The following is a 20378-nucleotide window of genomic DNA, read 5'->3' as shown; positions in this document are numbered from 1 at the left end:
ATTATAAGTATAGCGTCTCAACGAAGAATACACTGATTGTGCTTTAAAGAGTAGATGCTTAATCCTCCGTGTACGATGTTACATCTGTAAGAACCGAAGGAATATTCGATCGCCTTCTTAAAAGGTCCGGAAAATTTTAAAAATAACACAAATTTATTCGCAGATTTTTATTTTATCGCACTATTTACTTTATAGCTGAAGCTTTTCTATATCTCTGGAAAAAAAATGTCCTAAAATATTGATTTTCAACAAAGTTATAATAGTTCAAAATTGCTCAAGCCTGACACACTCAGATTATATTTTATGTTCCAAAAAATATGATACACGGAAGGTTATAACTTATTAAAATAAGTTGCTGCTGTTTTGCTAACATTTGTATCGAAATATCTGTAATGAATTATTGAATTATTGAAAGATATAATTAACACCGTATTAACATTAATGTATGCGATAAATAAAAAGTAATTAATTACAATCATCATTAATCATATTTTCAGATTTTGTGCATGACGAAAAATGTAATATTACATTATAATGATACATTTTTTGCGCAAATTCAACATTCTGCTGGCAATATTAATTGTAGCAAATACGTAGCTTCATTCTGACATCCTTTAGCAAATGATATTTCCTTTTAGTAATACACGTGACATTTCCTTGCAGTACACGGCCCAGTAGACCCGACGAGGGACATCGAGACCCTGAACGAGGATCAGGAGTCGGAATACGTCGGCGATTCCGAATGCGGGACCGAGTTCTCGGAGCAGTATCATTGCGCAGAGACGCAGCGTCTCAACCCTCTCGACAGCGGCGGCGAAGGAGAATACAAGTACAAGAGCTCCGAGAGCTATCTTCGGCACCCGAACTCGTACCTACCGCATTACAACATTCACACCGACACCGAGAACGAGACGAATCCGTTGAACGGTCGCCTCAGTACTTTGGAGTCTGACGAAGAGGAGGAGGAAGACGATGTAGTGCCTTATGGTTTTCCAAGCACCCGCCGTAACCGATGCCACAAGGTGGACGAGGTGGACGAGATCGGCTCCGTCATCACTACGCTGGAAGAGAGGAACTCGCTACTGGGCGGCGCGACCAGCAACAGCGATCTCTCCACGAATCTGTGCGAAATCGACGATTCCGAGTACGAGATCGCGGAGCAGAAGAGCAACGGCCGCCTGTGGCTTTCGGGGAACGGCATCACGCAGACCTCAGTGTGACAAATGATGGTGCCGAAGTTCGAGGATAGACTGAAACGTGCGAGCGTGTTTCTCTGTGCTTCTATGATCGAGACGAGCGGATGTCTGTGAATATGCAATTTTGTACATAGGTGTTATCGCCATAAGTAGGACAGTCTGTACAGGCAGCTACGAAGTTAAGGGTACCAGTGTGTGAGCCACCGGCGTGGGTCGACGCACGCCGCGCATACGATGTATTATCACATCACGGGAATACATCACGCCTCAAATCTCCTCCTACACGGGTAGAGTTCAAGCGTACTTAATCCTGCGAGCTGTCGTCGCGAATAGTCGTTGCGTGTCCTGCAAATCGTGATAAGCGTTGACGCTTCGATATCGGAAGGAACGGGACTTTCATTTCTATCTCATTTATTTTAGTTATGTCTTTATATTATCGGGCATATCGTACGCGCGTTTTTGTTATAATAATGTATGTCTCCGAGATACAGCTACGACGCTCTATAGCTTAGTAGTAGAAAGACAGGATATATAAGGTTTCCTTATACACACTTCTACTACCAAGCAACGTTCTCTTTTTTTTCAGTTTGCGAGATACGAAAGCGCGCCTTCACTATCCTATTCGAAAGAGATCATAGGAAGTATAAATTATAATTGTACGTTAAGAGCAACGGCGCCGTATATATATTGATACTTTGTTCTCAGTATTGTTTCATCTTCGCGACGCGATAATGATTCTGTTTACTCTACCAAGGGGATGAGGCTTACTAGAGAAAACTAGATCGTGGAAACTACGAGCACATGTGTACATGCATAAGAAATTGTCTCGACTAAGGAGGGGGATTCATTACTCGAGAAATGTAAAAGTTAATCACGACCGCATCGTCAGACCAATGACTATTGTTTAATGACCTATCGTTTAAACTTAACGTGTTTAATAATCCGCAACTATAATTCCAGTGCAAAAGATACACATAGGTACATTTGCGTATTTTTACTATTTGCTAACCGACTTTATTTTGGTTACGTATAAAAGAAAAATGAACCGACGGACTACTTAAATAATGCATAAACCGCGTAAAAGGAAAAAAAAGAAGCAGTAGGACTTAGTGCGTAAGTAAATGGACTCTAGTGAAAGGAAGCAGAGCTCCCGCGTTTAACTAAACGGGGCAGATGTGTGCGTGGCTACACGCGCGTACGCGCGCGTATGCGTGCGTCTATTACAGTTAGGCACAGGTTAATAGTTAAAAAGATATGAAATATTTTTACTGTGATGATAATAATGTTTATACGATGATCAAATAACTATGACTTGTATCATAACAATTGCAATGTTAATTATCCAACGTTTTATAACAGAAATTTAACAGAAAAAGAAGGAAGAGAAATGGAAGGGGCGCGACGTCCTCCTCCGCGTATGCGTAAGCTAAGTCAACGTTCCGTTTATTTAATTAACTCTTTGTTTCTTTTTTCCCTTTCTTATCTTATCCTTTCTTCATTCGTCTCAGCCACCATCGAGTACGACCGGTAAATCTGTATACATGGTGCTATACTACTTACCATCACGCTTTATCATCTATCTACTCTTTAATAAGACTGCTCAGCGGCGCGAGGTATATTTCGCTATTCATCGTCGCTCCTTCGCCATCCGCCACTCGCATCTCATGTGTATCATTCTCATCGTATAGAAACATGTCCATATAATATAATGAGGTACTTTTTAAACTGCCAATTAATTCTTAATGCCATATAAAACAATGCATTTCCTTCGATTAATTTTTATAAACGAGGAGGATCAAGGAACAATCTATTTACACGCTTAAGGTTTTTTACTCTCATTGTCACTTCCATTTAGCGTACGTTCGTTATAAACGGATATATAGCGGCAGCTTATCTGGGATGAGGTGTACACACGTTCTTTTTTTAATTTTCTTTTTACACGTAGAATTTCGTTGACAAATCGAATTTTATGTTCCTGTTCCGTGAAGGACGCCAGCTATCCTGTTCCGTAGGATGCATTAGTGAATCGCATTAATAATAAACGCTAAACAGGGTGATTTTTACGTTGACCAAGAGCAGAAGCCGTCGTCTCTCTCGCCCTTGCATAAGTTAAAATCGGCTGTGCTTCTACTTTCTGAAATCTCGACACTGCGCCAGCGCTGATACGATGACACGTTAACGATACATTCTACATTAGAATGGCGTTAAAGAGGACATTCTACAGTCGATCACGCCGGCTGTGTCGAATTCGGCATCGATGAACGGATATAAATATTTCAGTCAGTGACGAAGCACGGATAAATCTTAACGTATTTAATTTTATTTAAAAATAAAAAAAGAGAAAAAATAACGAAGCACATTGGTCGAAGACTGTAAAGTAGGATGGATGTGACAGCGGACTTTTTTACAAATAACGTACGAATCATTAGTGACCTTACGAAAATCACGATGTTCGTATTTTAGAATTTCTTACTGATGAATTAACGTAACGTTCAAAGCGATAATTATTAATTTTTTTTTTATAGTTACGTATTTACAGGCAATCGGAATTGATTGAAAGTATGTATGAATGATTTTTAGAGATTAATTTATAACAATTTCTCCTAAATTATCGCTTTAGGCCTAGTTAAATGCGAGTTATATTGAAAATGTCGAAAAAAATTAGAACACAGGAAGAGAGTGAGGAATAAATAATTTTATAAAATTATTTATTACTCGCCATTTGCGTACTATTTGAGATAACTGTACAAGTTTTTTTCTAACATAGATCGTGCGAAGAAAACACGGGAAATGTGGGTACAATTTCTAAATTCGCCATAACATCTAGCCCTGCTAATAGAATACATATCGATATCATGAAATTTTTCAGAAAAAAAAAATGAGGAACTTGACTTATTATTATTGTAAGGCTATAATTAATTTGTACAAGATCAACTTATTGTAATAAAGAAACCAATCTTGCCTATAAGTTTCACCTCTTTTATTAACATCTATTGATCTTATTATTATGTAACAAAAATGGATTTGTCCATATTTTATATGAAATCTTTGGGAACATACAAAATGTTCTTTAGTAATCTATAAAAACGAAGAGAAGAAATGTTGAAATGGAAAATACAGGGAGAAAAACTGAATTATTTCACTTCGAAGTCGCAGAATGATACTTACGTTCCACGTTCTCAAACATCGATACGACTCTTCTTCTCATTAAAATCAATTATTAATATTTTTGCAACGCTAACGTAAGTAGTTCGTTCATTGGTGTCAGTAGTATACGCGGATCTTCAATCAGGCCGGCCCCAACCATGGCACCGTTAAACAACTAATAAATAATTCGACTTATTAACAATGTTCCAATAAATTTCATTTACGTACAACTTCAAAACGCTTCAATATCTCGCTGACGTACCTGCTGTATTAGGCGATCAGCTAATTCGGCATCCGTAGTCGTTAACTTACACAACTTTTTGATGAGTGGATGATTCGGATTAATTTCAAAATGCGGCTGAAGAATGGAGTAACGCATCTCCTCGTTCATTTGATGGCTCTGCGTGCGAATAAAGTGCCTCGCGCTCGCCATGTCCTGTACAGTTACAACGCACGGATGCGATTCCAAACGATTTGTCATCTTAACGTCATACGCCTTCTTGTTAAGGATTTTTTTCATGTAGTTTACAAGACTATCCAATTCATCCTTATTTATAATACCTGTTAGGAAGATAAAATATGAATAAAAACATTGTCAAGTTTCTGAATAATTTATAAATGTAATGTTCATTTATTCCCTACCTAAATTTTCCGGCTTGTTTGCCTCTTTATCATCGCGCATTTCTTTCTCCACGGATGTCAAGAAATTGGATTTATACTGTTTCAAGTGCATCAACACTAACTCATCATATGGCTCGTAACAGAACAGAACTTCGATATTTCGTTTCTTCAGAGATTCGTAATACGGCGATTGTTCGGCCAAAACTCGACTGTAAAACGAAAGTGAGTTTTTCGAATTATCGGTCAATGTATGTCATGCGAGTAGTTGTTTGTATTTCACTGTACCTCGGCGCTGATAAATAATATATATCTTTTTGGTCTTTCGCCAGACGACTGCAATATTGCGGCAGACTGACCAGCTCACCTGGAGCGGCAGCGGAAGATTCAAAGCGCAGAAGTTTACCTATATCTTCCTGCGACAAAACACGAGATTGACAAGTTAACATAATGAATTACAGGTACATACGCAGAATGCAATTAATCCTTACCCTCTCGGACTGATCGCTACTAGTGACAATGCCTTCTTTCAAGAACAAGCCGTAGGCCTTGTAAAACTGATCATACTCCTCGGGCTGCTTTGTGGATCGCTCGTGCAGGAATTTCAATATACGAGCAGTCAATACGTTTCGTAGTTTTCTACAAAAGCCACGTGTCATATTTATTTTCCTTTTGTATATTCCATATAATGAGCGATACAAGTATCGAGTATCGATTCTTACCCAATTAATGCACTATTTTGCAGTAGCTCACGACTTAAATTCAACGGTATGTCTTCTGAGTCGACTACTCCCTTTACGAAGCGTAACCATTTCGGTAAGATGTTCTCCGCCTTACTTTTAATAAGAACCTTTCGACTATAGAGCGACACTCCGCTGGTAGTGTCTCTTGCCAAGTCGAACAGTTCCGGCTTTCCCTCAGGAAAGTATAAGAGAGCCTTGATGCTCAATGGTACGTCAGTCGAGTAATGCAATATAAATCGTGGGGCATCAAAGCAATTTCCTACGAATCGATAAAATTCCGCGTGCTGTAACGGCGTCACATCTTTCGGATCGGACATCCACAGCGGCTGCAAAGGAAAATATTTATCTTAGAGGATAAAAATCACAGCAGAAATGAAACAGATATAATGCTTTCCATAGCAATACCTGAATTGTATTAGCTTTCTTTCCATTTACAAAAATGGGACTGCCGACAAAATTGCTATACTTATTAATGACACCTGCGAATTAATCATGCTTTTGTATCGTAAAACGAAAGTATATACATAAACAAATAAATACATAATGTTGGGAAAAGTTGCCGCTAGACTTCAGGAGCACGTAGTTAGTATTCATAAAAACAAAAAAAAAAGACTAATAATTTTTTGATCCATGTTTATTAAGACTTTTTAAAAAATATGTTTAATATAAGTTGTATATTTCGAGAGCCTGTATATATAGAATTGTTTTTGTTGCGTTGGCTGAAGTATAGCGCTGCTCGATCAAAATAAAATTTATATATTTATTGTGTTGCGAGGTTGTCGAAGTGCTGTCGAGGTTTCAGTGACCGAATTGACACGTCGTTCTAACTGGCAAGTGAAGAGATCCGGGTTCAACTATTGACTGAGATAGTATTTTCCACAATTTTAATCAAATAAAAAATATGTAACCATGGGATGTGTAATATAAGAGTTAATTAATATTAAAAACTGAGATTCTCAAATTTGGTTTGATGGCAATCTGAATTTATAAAGATGTGCCGTTTCCTTGTAAGAGATGTTCGTGTAATTCATATGCTGCATCTCCCACTAAATGACTGTTAGAGAGAAATTATTCTTCATAATTTAAATATGCAGCTACTTTGTAATGCCTAAAAACTTTTTGGTCATCGCGTACGTTATAAAGAGTGGAAAACTTACCCGGCGCATACGTTAATACTGTCAAACATTATTCTCTCAGCATTTAGCAAATATTCGCTCCAACATCAGAGTTCAGCTCTTACTGGTTTAAAAAACTTTTTTATTTGATTTCATGAGTATTACGTGCTCCTCGAGTTTGGCTGCAACTTTTCTCAACACCCTATATATATCTGTTTACTAATATACTTACGATTGATTGTATTCTCGTCGCTGAATTCTCGGCAGTCCGGTTTCAGGTATATAACAATTTTTGTGCCTGGTTGCACACCATCAGCGTTCGAAATCTCAAATGTGCCCGACCTACGAATAGATATACTGTATTCATAATACTACATATTCAATGAGATATATTTGTCACTTACCCATCCGAAACCCAACAAAGACCTTCAGCATCTTTTGTAAATGACTTTGTAAATACTTCCACTTTGTCAGCGACCATAAAAGCACTGTAAAATCCAACACCAAACTGACCAATAATTTTAGAAGTGTCGTTTGAATCTTTATCTTCCTTCAATTTTTCTAGAAATGCCTGCAGAATAGGTACATTGTAACTTCTTTCCTTGAAAACTTTAGATTTTATATTTTGTGAAATTATATACACAAATATACAAGCTCATTGATATTTGCCTTAGAGCCAGATCGTGCTATAGTTCCCAAGTTGGATATTAATTCCTCCCTAGTCATCCCCACACCAGTGTCTTGAATTGTAAGAGTACGGTTTTGTTTATCAGTACCTATATGTATCTCTAAGCTCCTGGCACCGGCAGTTTCCGCAGCTACATTATCACTTAATCTCAAGTACCGTAATTTCTCCAAAGCATCACTAGCATTTGACACAAGCTCTCTCACAAATACCTAAATAATAAATTAATCAATTTAAATGTATACTACAAAGTGTATATTAAATATTTTCAAGAAATTTATATAACATAACCTCCTTATCTGAATATAAAGATTTAGCCACAATCTGCAACAACATTTGTGTCTCCGATTGAAATTCATGTGTGGCACTTTTACCTATAATTTTTAAATATTTCGTAAATGCCTTGTACAATGTAACTCTTTAAAAAATTTTTAAAAAATAGATGCAACGACTTTAAAAGCACAAATTACCTGTCGCTTTTTCTGTATCTGTTATAATATTGTGGTATTCTGTAGTTTGAACGTCTGGTTGTGAGGACAAATATCTCACGTGATTGCAGGTAGCAACTGCAAAATTAAAAATAATCTAAATATATATTGACATATAACAAAAATACATCTTTAACCGGTGTTTTTTTCTATGTAATAACTATTATAAGAAGAAATATAAAATAATATAAACATATAACCTCAAAATATGACAAATCCATTTACAGATGACAAAGCGAAAGATTAACAAACCTGGTAGTCGTAGACATTGCAACTGGAATAATTTTTTCTCTAAGTTGTTATTTAACGATTTCGACAGATATCTTCCTAATATAACAGCGTGTTTAAGCCTCAAGGTAGCAGCCATTTTTCACGTGCAACATATACTAGAGAACCTCTCTCACTCTCTCTCTCTCTTCGGCTGCAGGCCTAATGGCTCCTGCACACAGGACGCGGTAATGCTTGCCGCGCGGCGGAAGTTCGCGCAAAAGCCAATCAATATTCTGCTTTCCATAATAACCTTCTAGCTTTTACTGAAAAACAACATATTGATTGGCTGTCGCGCGGACTTCCGCCGCACGACAAGCATTATCGCGTCCTGTGTGCAAGAGCCATAACTTAGACCATGACGGAAAGGTAAACGTTACGCATATGCTTTGCACAGACAGAACACTGATATTGATACAGAAAAAGACAGACGAGCATTGTCTGCACCATAATGTTGCGGTACCGCCAGTGTTGTTAACTTGGATAAACAATTCGCATATGCGCGACGATTAGCGTATCAAGAAAGTATCTAAAGGCCAAATCACACTAGCGATTGATGATTGACAATTAAAGATTAGATTTTAACGAATCCACAAGCTTCAATCTTGGCTTGTTTTGTTTCAATTGGTCAAGTTTCAATCTTCAATCGTCAATCATCTATCGTCAGTCGTTAGTGTGATTTGGCCTTAAGGCGAATGATACAGGATACCGTTCGGCGCCCTCTTACATAACAAGACAATTTTAAAGAATTTTGATAAAATATAACATATATCTTTTAAGATGGAATAATATTATAAGGCGGAATATATATTTACATACATTTGCCAAAGAAAAAGAGGCAAATAAGAGTTAACGCCAGTGACAGGGCAAAAATTGATTATATATTAGTACAATAAAAATTACAATTCGTATACGTTTCGGTCCGGATTTGGATCCTCTTCAGTACATAGTAAAGCAGTTAAAATTAAGAATCCGTCAACACGCCGAAGCCACCCAGATAAGTAAACGACTGTTTCCTTTAAATCAAGATAGAATAAAGACCCCGCACAAAACCTATGGAAAATGGTTTTCGGTCAAATTGGCTGAAATTTCACTATGTTATATTATAGTTTTCGCCATGCTGATAAAAAGTTATCATTGCACCAAGTCCAAAAGTCAATATTTCCCAAGATATAAAAGGTCAAAGTAGTGAAATATGGTCATCCGCAGTAGTAAGACGTATGTTATAAGTATAAGTGATACATTGATATTTATTCACGAAATAAATAAAAATCGATTTTTACATATATATATGTAATAAATATTTAGTTCCGCAATATATATGTATATGTATATGTATATATATGTATATGTATATACAGGGTGGGGCAAAAGTATCGAACCGGTGAAATATCTCGAAAAATATAAGTTTTACAAAAAACTGTTTCAGATCTTAAAAAGATCTATTGTATTTACTGATTTTAGCAGATTGATCTTGGATGCCGTTGCCAAGGTCAAAAATCAATTGTTTTCACGCCTACTCGCGATATTTTTTTACGTTAGGAGAGTTTTTCAGAATGCATTCACACTTAGAATATTCCACTTTACTTTTTCTCGATGTTTAAAAAAAAATCTTAAATAGAACAAATCAACATTTTTTAAGTAGTGATGTTTAACTGGTGATGAAACGCGGTAATTACCTGTCGCGGTAAAGTTTGCAAAGAAGAATACGCGTCTTAATTTGTTTTAATTATCGCCTCAATTGTCGCGAAGTCAAAATGCAGTATTAAAAATTGGCACGAAATAATCTAGAAAATAACGCGGCAGCTCCCGATATGCTCGTCTCGACGGTTGAGAGTGTTATGGCGTGACGTTCGAGCACGTGCTCATGCACGGATGTTTACATGACCCAGCCGCGCGCTTCCCCCAGCGCTGCTCAGTCAGCGGCACGAGCGGGCCGTTACGACGGCCGTTCACCTAGGCTTTGTGGAGCCTAGAGTTTTTGTTAGAGCCCAGGTATTGTTATTACCGATTATTCGATCATCATTATTTCGTTATTATCCACTCGCGGATATTATCACACGATTGTCGCACAGATATTATTATCACTACCATTTAATATTCAAGTATTATAACTTCTTTATTTGGTTATTATTTAATCTATTTGATTATTATTTAATTATTGCTATTACGTATAGGAAAGCAACTCGGGCGTGCCATTACGACAATTTCTTTATCTCATCTCTCATCAGTTATTATCGCCGTTGCCCAGTTATTGTTATTCATTGTCATTACCGATTATTCGATTATCGTTATTCCATTATTATGCACTCGCGGATATTATCACATGACTGTTGAACAGATATTATTATCACTAACATTTATTATTCGAATATTATTATATAGTTGCTTCCCTATGCGTAATAGCAATAATTATAATTATCGAATAATTATTTTTCTACTTGTTAGATAGAGGAACGTCGCGATCAAGTTCCTCAATGCGTATTTGTTGACACTGTGTTGTCTCAGTGTTATCACTTGGCTATCTGGGTAGCGATCCCAAAAATCCTCAGATATCGATTAAAGAAAGGAAATGGTTGTGTAGAAAAATTCGTGACTTAAAGAGTTTATATTTAAAATAAGAGATATATAATATATAAACGTGTATGGAATACAGTTCCAGCCTTGAAAACTGCGCAACGACACATATCAATCCGACAGTTGTTGGTAAGAGTTTATTTAGAAGCCATTATCTTTTTTTAATATTTTTGAAGAAAATTTTAATGTATAGCGAATTTTTCAAGTCATGCTAATTCCCGTAAGGCTGGATATTTTTAATAGTACTTCGTTAATATTAATGTGCGTAATTCGTATTCGAATCTTTTCGATTCGAAATTTTCCAAATTATTCGGATTCGAATCATAGGAATTCAAATTCGAATCGAATCGAATTTCACTTGATTCGATTCGATTCGAATTTGAATAGTTCGCACATCTCTACTGTAAGTTAAATCAATAAAAAAATCAGATTTATACATAATATAATAACAATAATTATACCGTTTTATTAAATTCACTGCTATTTTAGCACACACACAATAGAAAAATTATATAAATATAAATTAATAGTATAATTAAAAATTATTTGAAAAAAGCTACTTATTTACCTTTAATCCTTTATTTACATCAGCGATTATTGCTGAAGTATAAATGCGTGAGGATGACAAAGACCGTGGGTAGTCAATTGATCACAGACAGTCTCATGCGAACCACGATACAGTTTAGATGCGCGTTCGATTGCGGCAACGCGCCTTGTTTCCCACAGTGTAATCAATATTTGTGGCATAATATTACATATCGAAATTAACAAGTATCGAATAACCACAGTCGAATAGAACATTTGGAAATTCCAGCGAAAATGAAATTTTTACTTTTAAAAAGCGGATTTGAGTCAAAACAGTATCGCGTTTCTCAAGAACAATGCATACAGCGCATGAAGCCGTTCCTATTGCTATTTAAACTATGCGGAATGTTCGCCAACGAGATTACAAAAAATCGTTTAAAATGTTGCTCTTGGCCCTTTTATAGTATTTGTGTTTTTTGGTTAATCTTGTATGTTTCGTATCTTACCTTTCTTCTGTATCATTTCACAAAAGAGGAATCCATCAAAATAAGATTAACAATAGAATTCATCAAACATTTAATAGGATATATAAGTCTCTGTATCAACACCATAGCTGCTTATGTCACGCAAGAAGGCTTAATCAAGGTGAGAAGAACATCACAGTACAAAATAGTTTAAATTAATGTTTTCTACCATATTTTCCCGCTTTTTATCTTTACGAAAACTACTAAAACTTAACATACCTAGATACATGATAAATGGGTGAAATATATAAGAAACTTTATAATACTTATTATTATAATTACTGTTTGATAAAAAGTCGACTACAATCCATTCAGGAGAAGTGCTCAGTCTCATTCTGATTGTGTGGTCAATATTTCAACCACACACAGAAATTTGTTTTTTTATTAAAATATTTGTAAATAAAAATTTAAACTTTGTATAAATACAAAAAATTGTTTATTTGCACCAATCTGGTGTATTGGCAGTTACACTCATATAAAAAAAAATTATAAAAATATTAATTTATATTACATACGCAGATATCATACTTTTATTTTTTGAGAAATATTTTTTATGGCAAGTACTTACATGGTTATGTGTAGACTTATTTTCCATTACATAACAAAAGTTACTAATAAAGTTCTTTGTTTTTAATTGTTTTTTTTTTTTTTTTTGTAAAACAATAGACATTTTGGACCTTAGGTGAAGTGGTTAAAATATGGATCACAAACTTATAAAAGATTAAATAATTTGTAATTTGTATCTTGTGTGAGTCACGCAATTTGGTTACTTGATATAATTACATTTTCATCTTAAAATTTAACCTTTTTTTCTCTTTCTCGCTATCTCTCTGACATATGTTTTTACTACAGTTTTTTGATCGATTGGAAAGTTACGACAATGAAGTCGCACGGATGAGGAACGCCAGAAAAGATAATATGTGGGTGCTTCGGCTTGTTACATTTGCATCGGTCGCTATTAATTTGTCGCTCGTGTATCTAGTCAAAGTCGATCCGGCGATTGGCATCATGTACTACGTGACACTTTCGGATATCTGTACGACCATTATGCATATATTCGGCACTCTATCTAAGTTTCTCATGTTGTATTTGCTGTTGGAACGTTTTAAGCATCTGAACAGAAAGATCGTGCCGAACATATCGTGGGACGACAAGCGGTGCGGTCCGAACATAATCAAAATCCTAGACGTGAAGATTCTGTATTCGATGCTGTACGACGCTCAACAGTCCTTTTGCAATATCTACAATAATCCTCTCTTGATATGGTTTGCGTCGCTCATGATACACGTTATTGCTAACATACGTATTTTCCGGGAGGAGTCATTGATCGCAGGCTGCGCCTTCGTATGTCCTCCAATTTTGCAGGTGCTGACGCTATGCATGATTTGCCATTACACAGCCGAAGAGGTATTAAATCCCACTTTATTTGTAAATAAGTCTCGTTGTACTTTCCGACAATTAACGTCTCATTCATAACGTTCGTCGCTCTAAACGCTCACACGTTTCAGGCGAACAAAATTGCTTGTATCTTGAACGAAGTCATGTGCACTCTCGTTAGCTCGGGCCAGACGATGGTAAAAACAAGTATTTGACGAGTATTAAGAAGGTGCCATCATACAGTTTCGTAATTTGCACGGTTTTTCTATTTGGTTGCAAATAATTATAAATGCTTTTGCGCAGTGAAAGTACAAATGTCATGGAAAGACAAACATTATTAGAAGAGAAATAGTATCAGAAATAAATTTTTTTATTTACAAAAGGTTTTTATTTATCCTTGATATAATATATGATATCTTTCCATGCATTGACATTTATATTTTCATTCTGTAAAAACGTTTGCAATTCTATGCTACCAAATGGAAAAGCAGTGCAAACTATAAAACTGTATTATGTCGATATCCAGCATTATGTCAATATCCTTTAAGAGGATGTCATACTTGAAAACTTTGCCGATAAAATTTTATTAATAATTTTTCTATAAAATTTACGCGTATTGGTTGGAAGAATTATAAATACTTTTACACAGAAAGTACGTGCAAAAATAAATTGGAGTTTATTTAATATGTGACAGAAACAATAAAAAATTTCGAAATTAACATCTCGAGTTGTTCAATTAGCGTAAATGTTTTTCTGATGCAAAAATTCTGTAGCTTATATACTCGACTATTAAACGATTTCCATACGTTTTATCGAGTAAAGTTATAACTTTTAAAGTTGTCAAAATTGAAGGCTACTGTTGACATATATGTGCAGTAATCGGTTATAAATATATAACTCTTTTCAAAAAATAATGTCCTCTTAATTTAAAATAAATTTTTTCTTTCAAAATTCACAAATATCATGAGTGTACTGTTACTTCCGTCATAACTAATTACTACACATACACGGTGGCTTTTTGACAACTTGCAACTTCATTGGATAAAATGTATGCAAACAATCGATTATACATACCGAACGTGTATGTTCTGCACAGGAAAATTTTGGAGAACTCACTGCTGTACTTTTACAACTGAATTTAGAAACTTGAAACGTTTGCAGAAAAATTTCTATATATCTCCAAAGTTATGATTTCCACTCAATATGATAAAGCAAATATTTATATAAAATCTGTATGTACAGAGAGATAGTGCAAGAAATACAAAAATGAGAGCAAAAATAATAATCATGTTATTGCTTATCTGATATGATGTTCTGTCGATTTATCGGTATTTTTGGAGTTTGTCATCTACTTTGGCATCCTCTTAAACGAGTATAACAAATGCGTAACTTTTTATCTACTTTTTATCTATTTTTTACTAGATTTTCTCTTGTTGCAGGTGAAAATTGACACCTTCATATATTTCTTACACAATCGCGTGTCTTTTGAGGCGGCGGGGTTCTTTACAATCGATTTGCCACTGTTTCAATCCGTAAGTGTTCCCTTGTCTTACTTACGAATTAAGTTAAACACACAAAAATTGATAGTGGGTTTGTTTTCAGATCGTCGCGTCAATAACTACTTATTTCATAATATTGATATAATCTCCTCGCCGAAATAGATTTATTTTAACGTGAATTATTCTCTCTCATGATAAATATTAAAAATTCGAAAGGTGTGCAAAGTGTATATTAATATATCCTTAATCGCGTCAGTCAGTAATAGTCACAATGTAGAATTGATAACAGCGTTGACATAGATTCCGCACGGGCGTAACGAACGTTTGTATAAAAAGTCACGTAGCTTCTACAGAATGATTCAAAACAACTGTCTTTGAAATGTCATAATTTTGCAATCCTCAGACGATTTTTCCTTTTGCAAAATATTATCCGACGCTTAATTTTCGTTTGCGCGCGATTTCTAAAAATAAATTGTTTGTAAAAGTGTTGAAACAAACATTTGTTTTCCAAACTACGGTTTATTATAAAGTGATAAATTCATCATTATCATAAGATAAACAATCCCTACAAAGGAATACAAATTCAATTGTTTTAATATTAATTATCTTAAAATTAAAAATATCTGTTATATTGTTTCTCAAACTGTGATTAACACTCCGTCTTTCATTCGTATTTTCAAAGTTTATTTTCTAATTAGATAAAATTCGCGTAATCATTTACGAATTTTCTTTGATTAATAGCTTAGAATTTTACATGGTTGTTCGCAAAATGGTAGAAAGGTTTTTTGTTTAGTTTGACATAATCTACCTGTACACCGCGGCTTCTCTGTAAGTTAGCGGACACCCTGTATATCAATCACACTAGGAGTAAATAAGCGTCTGCGTCCGATGGTGAATAGTATCGCCTCTGTCTACCACGTGTACTTGACTTGTAAACTATTTATTTTTCTAACTCGGAAGCACTAAGTTTCAGATGACATCTCGCAAAAGTAAAAATCGTTTCAGAATTCCTTCAAGATTATGATATTTTAACGACATGTAGTTGTTTTGAATCATCCTGTATACCGGCTTTTTTATACGTGGGCTCGCGTGTTCCAATGTAAAACAAGACCATAACGTGATGCGTATCATTAGTAAGACTAATGCTCTTGTTACATTTATTAGCTAACGCGCCGCAAATGGATTTACAATGTTATGCGCGCGACTCAGACGATCGTCAGCGATTGTGTCAGTGCTCTGTCAGACAATTGTAATCTTTGTCTTCTATCGCACTGGTTGCATTGGAATACAATACACCTACCCGCTTTATCGGAACATAATTTAACGCGAGACATAAAAGAAATCGAAAGAAAAAAGAGAGTAGGAAAAAAACGATAATCTATATAGATCTCAGTCGCATCAATATGCCCGCAATCATTAGAATGTTACGTGAATCGGTTAGCTTCGCTTTAGTCGCAAAGAAACGAGCTTGTCGAAAACTGTCGCGCGATCTGAAACAGTAAAATTACTCATCATGACGGAATCGATATCGTCAGTAAAAGCGCCTTTCCAAAATCTCAAATTCTTGGTTATAATTAACAAATTAATGGGTTTGATTTCTTGTAAATTGAAAAAAGGCCGACTCAGGCCAAGCAATATCTGGACCCGTCGTTCCTGTTTATTTTGGATATTGTTTCATTGTGCGTACACCTTTATGAACTATTATAAGTGGTGCACGCAGTCTGATATCGAGACTCTTTTCTTTCTTAATATCATGCGGCTTAATTGCTTCGTCGTTTCATTGCTCCCTTACCACTACGTGGCGGCCTTTCGGAGTCGAGATGTCGTTAAGGTGAGTGAGCTCGTAAAACCTCAAATTGCAATCAAGCGTATCAGGAAATGTGATATATCAAAATGACACCTTGAAAGTGACCACCACGGAATATCTCACACGAAGAAAACGCTAAGGATATCACTCGCCTAAATATGGTTGACATATTTAGGTATACAAAATATTAATGTTGGTTTTCGCTCATGTATACAAGATGGTGTAGTAACTATAGTACTTTGGAAGTGGTATACTAACCTTCTTTACTGCCTATTAAATTATTCATATGTGTATATTAAGTTAAACTGGAAAATTAAAGATAGTTGTGTGCGATAATGCACTAATCTTTTTTAATTAATAACCAAATAACTATGTGGTTATTTGGGAAGTGGTAGAGGACTTTCTTGTTCAGTTTAACCTAATGTACAAGCATACAGTAACAAACGTCGCCATCACAACCCATCTGCCGTATTATTCACGAATAATACGTCAATACGGCGCGTGATTATTCACTAATCTTCTTTGATTAATAACTTAAAATTTTACATGCTTGTTCATAAAATGATAGAGGAACTTTTTGTTCAGTTTGACCTAATCTACATGTACACCACGATTTTCGTTCATGTATACAAAATGGTTTCTCTGTGAGTTACTGGACACCCTGTATATGATAAGAACTACAGCTGTAAGAACTGTATAGATGGACATGTAATAACAACAACTTTTATAATACCATATTTATTTTATTTTAAATCACGTAAATTTTCTTTCTAGTCATGTAAAATATGGATACAGCAACTATAGTAGTTTTTCTCCGTGTGCATGATTGTCACAGTTCTCCGACATACTCGAAACGTATGACGACAAAGCGACTCTACTGGGACATCGGAGAGAGGACAAACACATGTTCATATCGCTGTACTTCACGTATACACTCACTATACTAACCATAAAGACGTATCTCAAGTTCAGTCTGAGCATAAAACAAGGAACAATAGCAATGTTAATGGTGATATTCGAAGACATCATCCCTGTTATAATTGGTACTTACTGCATCTTCATCACCGTCATATATCTGGATCTGATACGTCAACGTTTTCGTCATCTGAACAAGACTATAGTGCCGAAAGTGTCGGAGTTACCGGTGACTGGATCGCAGGGCGAGATTACGGTTTACGATGTGCGTTATTTGCACGGCGTGCTCATCGATAGCGCGGAACTGATAGACGATTTGTATGGCTTTGGCACCTTGACTACTTTTATATCTATGTTATTGGAATTTGTCGCGGTTATATACCTATCCATAGAGAAAATGGAGGAGGACAATATGACGATACTAACGATGTTGGATTTATCCTTTCAAACTATTTACTTATTCGCAATGTATCACTTCGTGGCTTTAGAGGTAAACAAAGAAATGCATTATCGTACCCAATCATGCATCAATCTTCTTTAATTAACTTAATAACTTTAATTAATTATTAATTTAATAACTTAATTAACAATAATAAATAAACTTAATAACTTAATAAGTCTATGTAAAATGGTAAAGGACTTTTCTGTTCAATTTGATTTAATATATAATACAAGCACACGACGGCGCACATCGCCATTAAAGTTCATCTACCGTATCGCGCGCGTGATCATCTATCAATTTTCTTTGATTAATAATTCAAAATTTTACGTAGTTGTTTGCGAGATAGTAAAGGAATTTTATGTTCAATTGGATGAATTCTATATCCATACCGCAGCTATATAACGAATTGTCGAATACCCTGTATATGCAACACTTTTAAACTTTATCTCTGTATCACAGAGATGTATCACAGAGATGTCACAGAGAGTAATGACATGTATCAAAACTTCGCATACATCATTCTAAACGTTTAAAGTACATGTATACAAAAATAGAAATTTTTGTCATTGCTTTTTTATTATTTTTTCCTTTTTACTGAAGATAGCAACATCATATATTTTAATTTAAAATATTCTTAAGTAATAGAATGACGTCAAATTAAATATTATTGACATTACAAATGTCATTAATGTGTCTTTACAACGTCATTTGACGTCATAATGTTTGCTAGGCTTGCACTTCAAAGTGTAATAACTTTTTATCCAAACTCTGAATCAATGTCAAATGTCAAATGTTTCTGATGAATTTTAGATATAATATAGATTAAATTTTTTCTTTATTTTTGAGATATGGATAATATAGCTTTAATACTAACTGTAATGATCGCCAAAGTATTCGATTATTCAATGCCTCGTTTTGTTTTGATAAAATATGTAAATTACTCTTAATTATCTGTCGATAATTTCATGCAGTATTATTATTATTGTTGTTGTTATTATTATTATTATTATTACAGGCGAATCGCATCGGAGAGAGTGTAGAGAAATATGGGCTATCATTCCAAAATACAAAATGCCGCATAGTAAGTTTCAAATTTATGTGAGACCAATTCATAAATTATTTAATAAAATTGACCGATTTCAGGATAAAATCGAGATGATGCTGTATTTTTATCACGCGAGATTTTATTTCACAGCCGTCGATTTTTTCATTTTGGATTTTACACTTTTCCTCTCGGTAAATCAATCTTCATTCGATTTGTTACTATTGAAAAATATTCTATAAATTTTCATGTTTCAGATATCTTCTACAGTCGCGACGTTTATAACTATAATAATATAATTTTTGCAATAAGCTGAAAAAATTTATTGGAGAAAATAATATTGTAAGAGAAAACTTTTATGTAAAAATGTAACATATGATAACAAACACACACATACACACACACACACACTTTGATAAAAATAACACGTTATTTAAATGAGGGCAGCAAGGATTTCATTTATTACAAAAAAGACCTTAAACATAAAATTCAATACATCAATAACATATTGGATACATATATTTACAGAATGCGTTCTTACACGCATAATTAATTTGCACGAATATACGAGAAGTGAAACGAATATAAGTGTAGAAGATAATCGTTAAAATTATGTAACTTAAGATATGAATAAATTGAAAATGAAAGACTTCCTTTATCTTTTATTTTCACATGTTACTAGTTTTACTACTAAAATAACTAAGCAAATTAAACGTTGAAAAGGTATCTATTCATCAAACGGCAGCACAATCGGTAGGCTCGCTTCTTTTCGGTCCTCTAAATAACTTCATAAAATATCATCGATTTAAATTAGAGCAGGGTAGAAAGTCACGTCAATCTTAGCGTTCTAGCTTCACCACATCATATCTGTTTCCGAATTGCTGCGCGCCAGAGGATTCAGACATAAATTTTTGAGAACTTGAACAGCCTCCTCCCCATCGTCCTTCGCGTACAGAGTCGTTCGTTTTGCGCTCGTTTTAAGAGATTTCCTGCCGAAAGTATCCACCAGCGAGCTCACTTTGATCCCCTGCCTTTTAGGTGACCTGGCTGTTTTCTTCTGGAAAGAGTTCTTCGAGGACAGCGATCCCACTTTCGACGTGGTGAACGACGAGCGGCGATGCTTCTTCCTGGATAACCCGTCATTAATCGCATCCAAATGCGCCACCGATTTAATCGTAGATCTTTTGACGTTACGATCGATGTCTCTCGCAATGATCATCGTGCGATCCGGCTGTGGCGCCTTTCTCTTCGGCTGGTTTCGTCGTCGCACGTTTGGAAGCGTGCGAGGACTTTTGTAGATGGGTCCTAAGGTACCCACTATCCTGCGGCTTAAACGCAAAGGCTCTAGAATCTCATGGTCCTGCCAGGTCGCCACAACGGGTAAGCCGCAGGCGTTGTGCATACCTACCAA

The 20378-nt window shown here is 35.3% G+C and overlaps 4 protein-coding genes across 9 annotated transcripts in view; 3 read left to right on the top strand and 1 right to left on the bottom strand.

Annotated features, from left to right (window-relative positions):
• The window catches only part of LOC116847589 (fat-like cadherin-related tumor suppressor homolog), an 85493-nt gene extending 80539 nt beyond the window's left edge, over window positions 1-4954 (top strand). For all 5 annotated transcript variants that reach the window (XM_032822720.1, XM_032822718.1, XM_032822716.1 and 2 more), the window contains one exon: window positions 664-4954. In XM_032822720.1, coding sequence (XP_032678611.1) covers window positions 664-1220 — 557 coding nt within the window. In that variant the 3' untranslated portion in view covers window positions 1221-4954. The remainder of the gene's footprint in view (window positions 1-663) is intronic.
• On the bottom strand, window positions 3891-8415 carry LOC116847590 (heat shock protein 75 kDa, mitochondrial). 2 transcript variants are annotated; one of them, XR_004378791.1, is made up of 14 exons: window positions 8245-8415; window positions 7975-8070; window positions 7796-7878; window positions 7489-7716; window positions 7224-7390; window positions 7052-7161; window positions 6110-6183; window positions 5684-6030; window positions 5453-5600; window positions 5250-5377; window positions 4986-5173; window positions 4606-4904; window positions 4365-4518; window positions 4135-4274 (listed from the first exon to the last, which is right to left on the bottom strand). XR_004378791.1 is itself a non-coding variant. In XM_032822722.1 (13 exons), exons 1-13 carry the CDS (start codon window positions 8357-8359, stop codon window positions 4417-4419), a joined length of 2085 nt encoding a protein of 694 aa, XP_032678613.1. In that variant the 5' UTR covers window positions 8360-8415; the 3' UTR covers window positions 3891-4416. The 2 variants fall into 2 exon arrangements, 1 of the variants encoding a protein (XP_032678613.1); XM_032822722.1 differs by having other exon boundaries at window positions 3891-4518.
• A 1778-nt stretch (window positions 8416-10193) lies between these two features.
• LOC116847607 overlaps window positions 10194-20378 on the top strand; it is a 17026-nt gene continuing 6841 nt past the window's right edge. Inside the window, exons 1-4 of the mRNA XM_032822757.1 lie at window positions 10194-10254; window positions 12996-13292; window positions 13394-13459; window positions 14702-14794. Of these exons, the coding sequence (XP_032678648.1) occupies window positions 13092-13292; window positions 13394-13459; window positions 14702-14794 (360 nt within the window). The 5' untranslated portion in view covers window positions 10194-10254; window positions 12996-13091. The remainder of the gene's footprint in view (window positions 10255-12995; window positions 13293-13393; window positions 13460-14701; window positions 14795-20378) is intronic.
• Window positions 15520-19555, top strand: LOC116847609. The gene is made up of 5 exons (XM_032822758.1): window positions 15520-16592; window positions 17404-17973; window positions 18941-19006; window positions 19069-19161; window positions 19225-19555. The coding sequence occupies exons 1-5, from the start codon at window positions 16275-16277 to the stop codon at window positions 19264-19266; spliced, it is 1089 nt and encodes a 362-aa protein (XP_032678649.1). The 5' UTR covers window positions 15520-16274; the 3' UTR covers window positions 19267-19555.

The sequence above is a fragment of the Odontomachus brunneus genome, unplaced genomic scaffold (assembly GCF_010583005.1).
Source record: "Odontomachus brunneus isolate Ranch 3 - 2012 unplaced genomic scaffold, Obru_v1 Obru_scaffold_081, whole genome shotgun sequence".
NCBI lineage: Eukaryota > Metazoa > Arthropoda > Insecta > Hymenoptera > Formicidae > Odontomachus > Odontomachus brunneus.
This window is presented reverse-complemented; position numbering and strand designations above follow the sequence as displayed.

Bases quoted from the DNA above. Each gene is read 5' to 3' on its own strand.
- LOC116847590 (XM_032822722.1), bottom strand. From the start codon at position 8,359: ATGGCTGCTACCTTGAGGCTTAAACACGCTGTTATATTAGGAAGATAT. The intron at 6,184-7,051 runs GTAAGTATATTA...ATTAATTCGCAG, and splicing joins CGACGAGAATACAATCAATC to GTGTCATTAATAAGTATAGC. The intron at 4,905-4,985 runs GTAGGGAATAAA...TCTTCCTAACAG, and splicing joins AAACAAGCCGGAAAATTTAG to GTATTATAAATAAGGATGAA.
- LOC116847609 (XM_032822758.1), top strand. From the start codon at position 16,275: ATGACGGAATCGATATCGTCAGTAAAAGCGCCTTTCCAAAATCTCAAA. The intron at 16,593-17,403 runs GTGAGTGAGCTC...TGATTGTCACAG, and splicing joins GGAGTCGAGATGTCGTTAAG to TTCTCCGACATACTCGAAAC. The intron at 19,162-19,224 runs GTAAATCAATCT...TTCATGTTTCAG, and splicing joins ATTTTACACTTTTCCTCTCG to ATATCTTCTACAGTCGCGAC.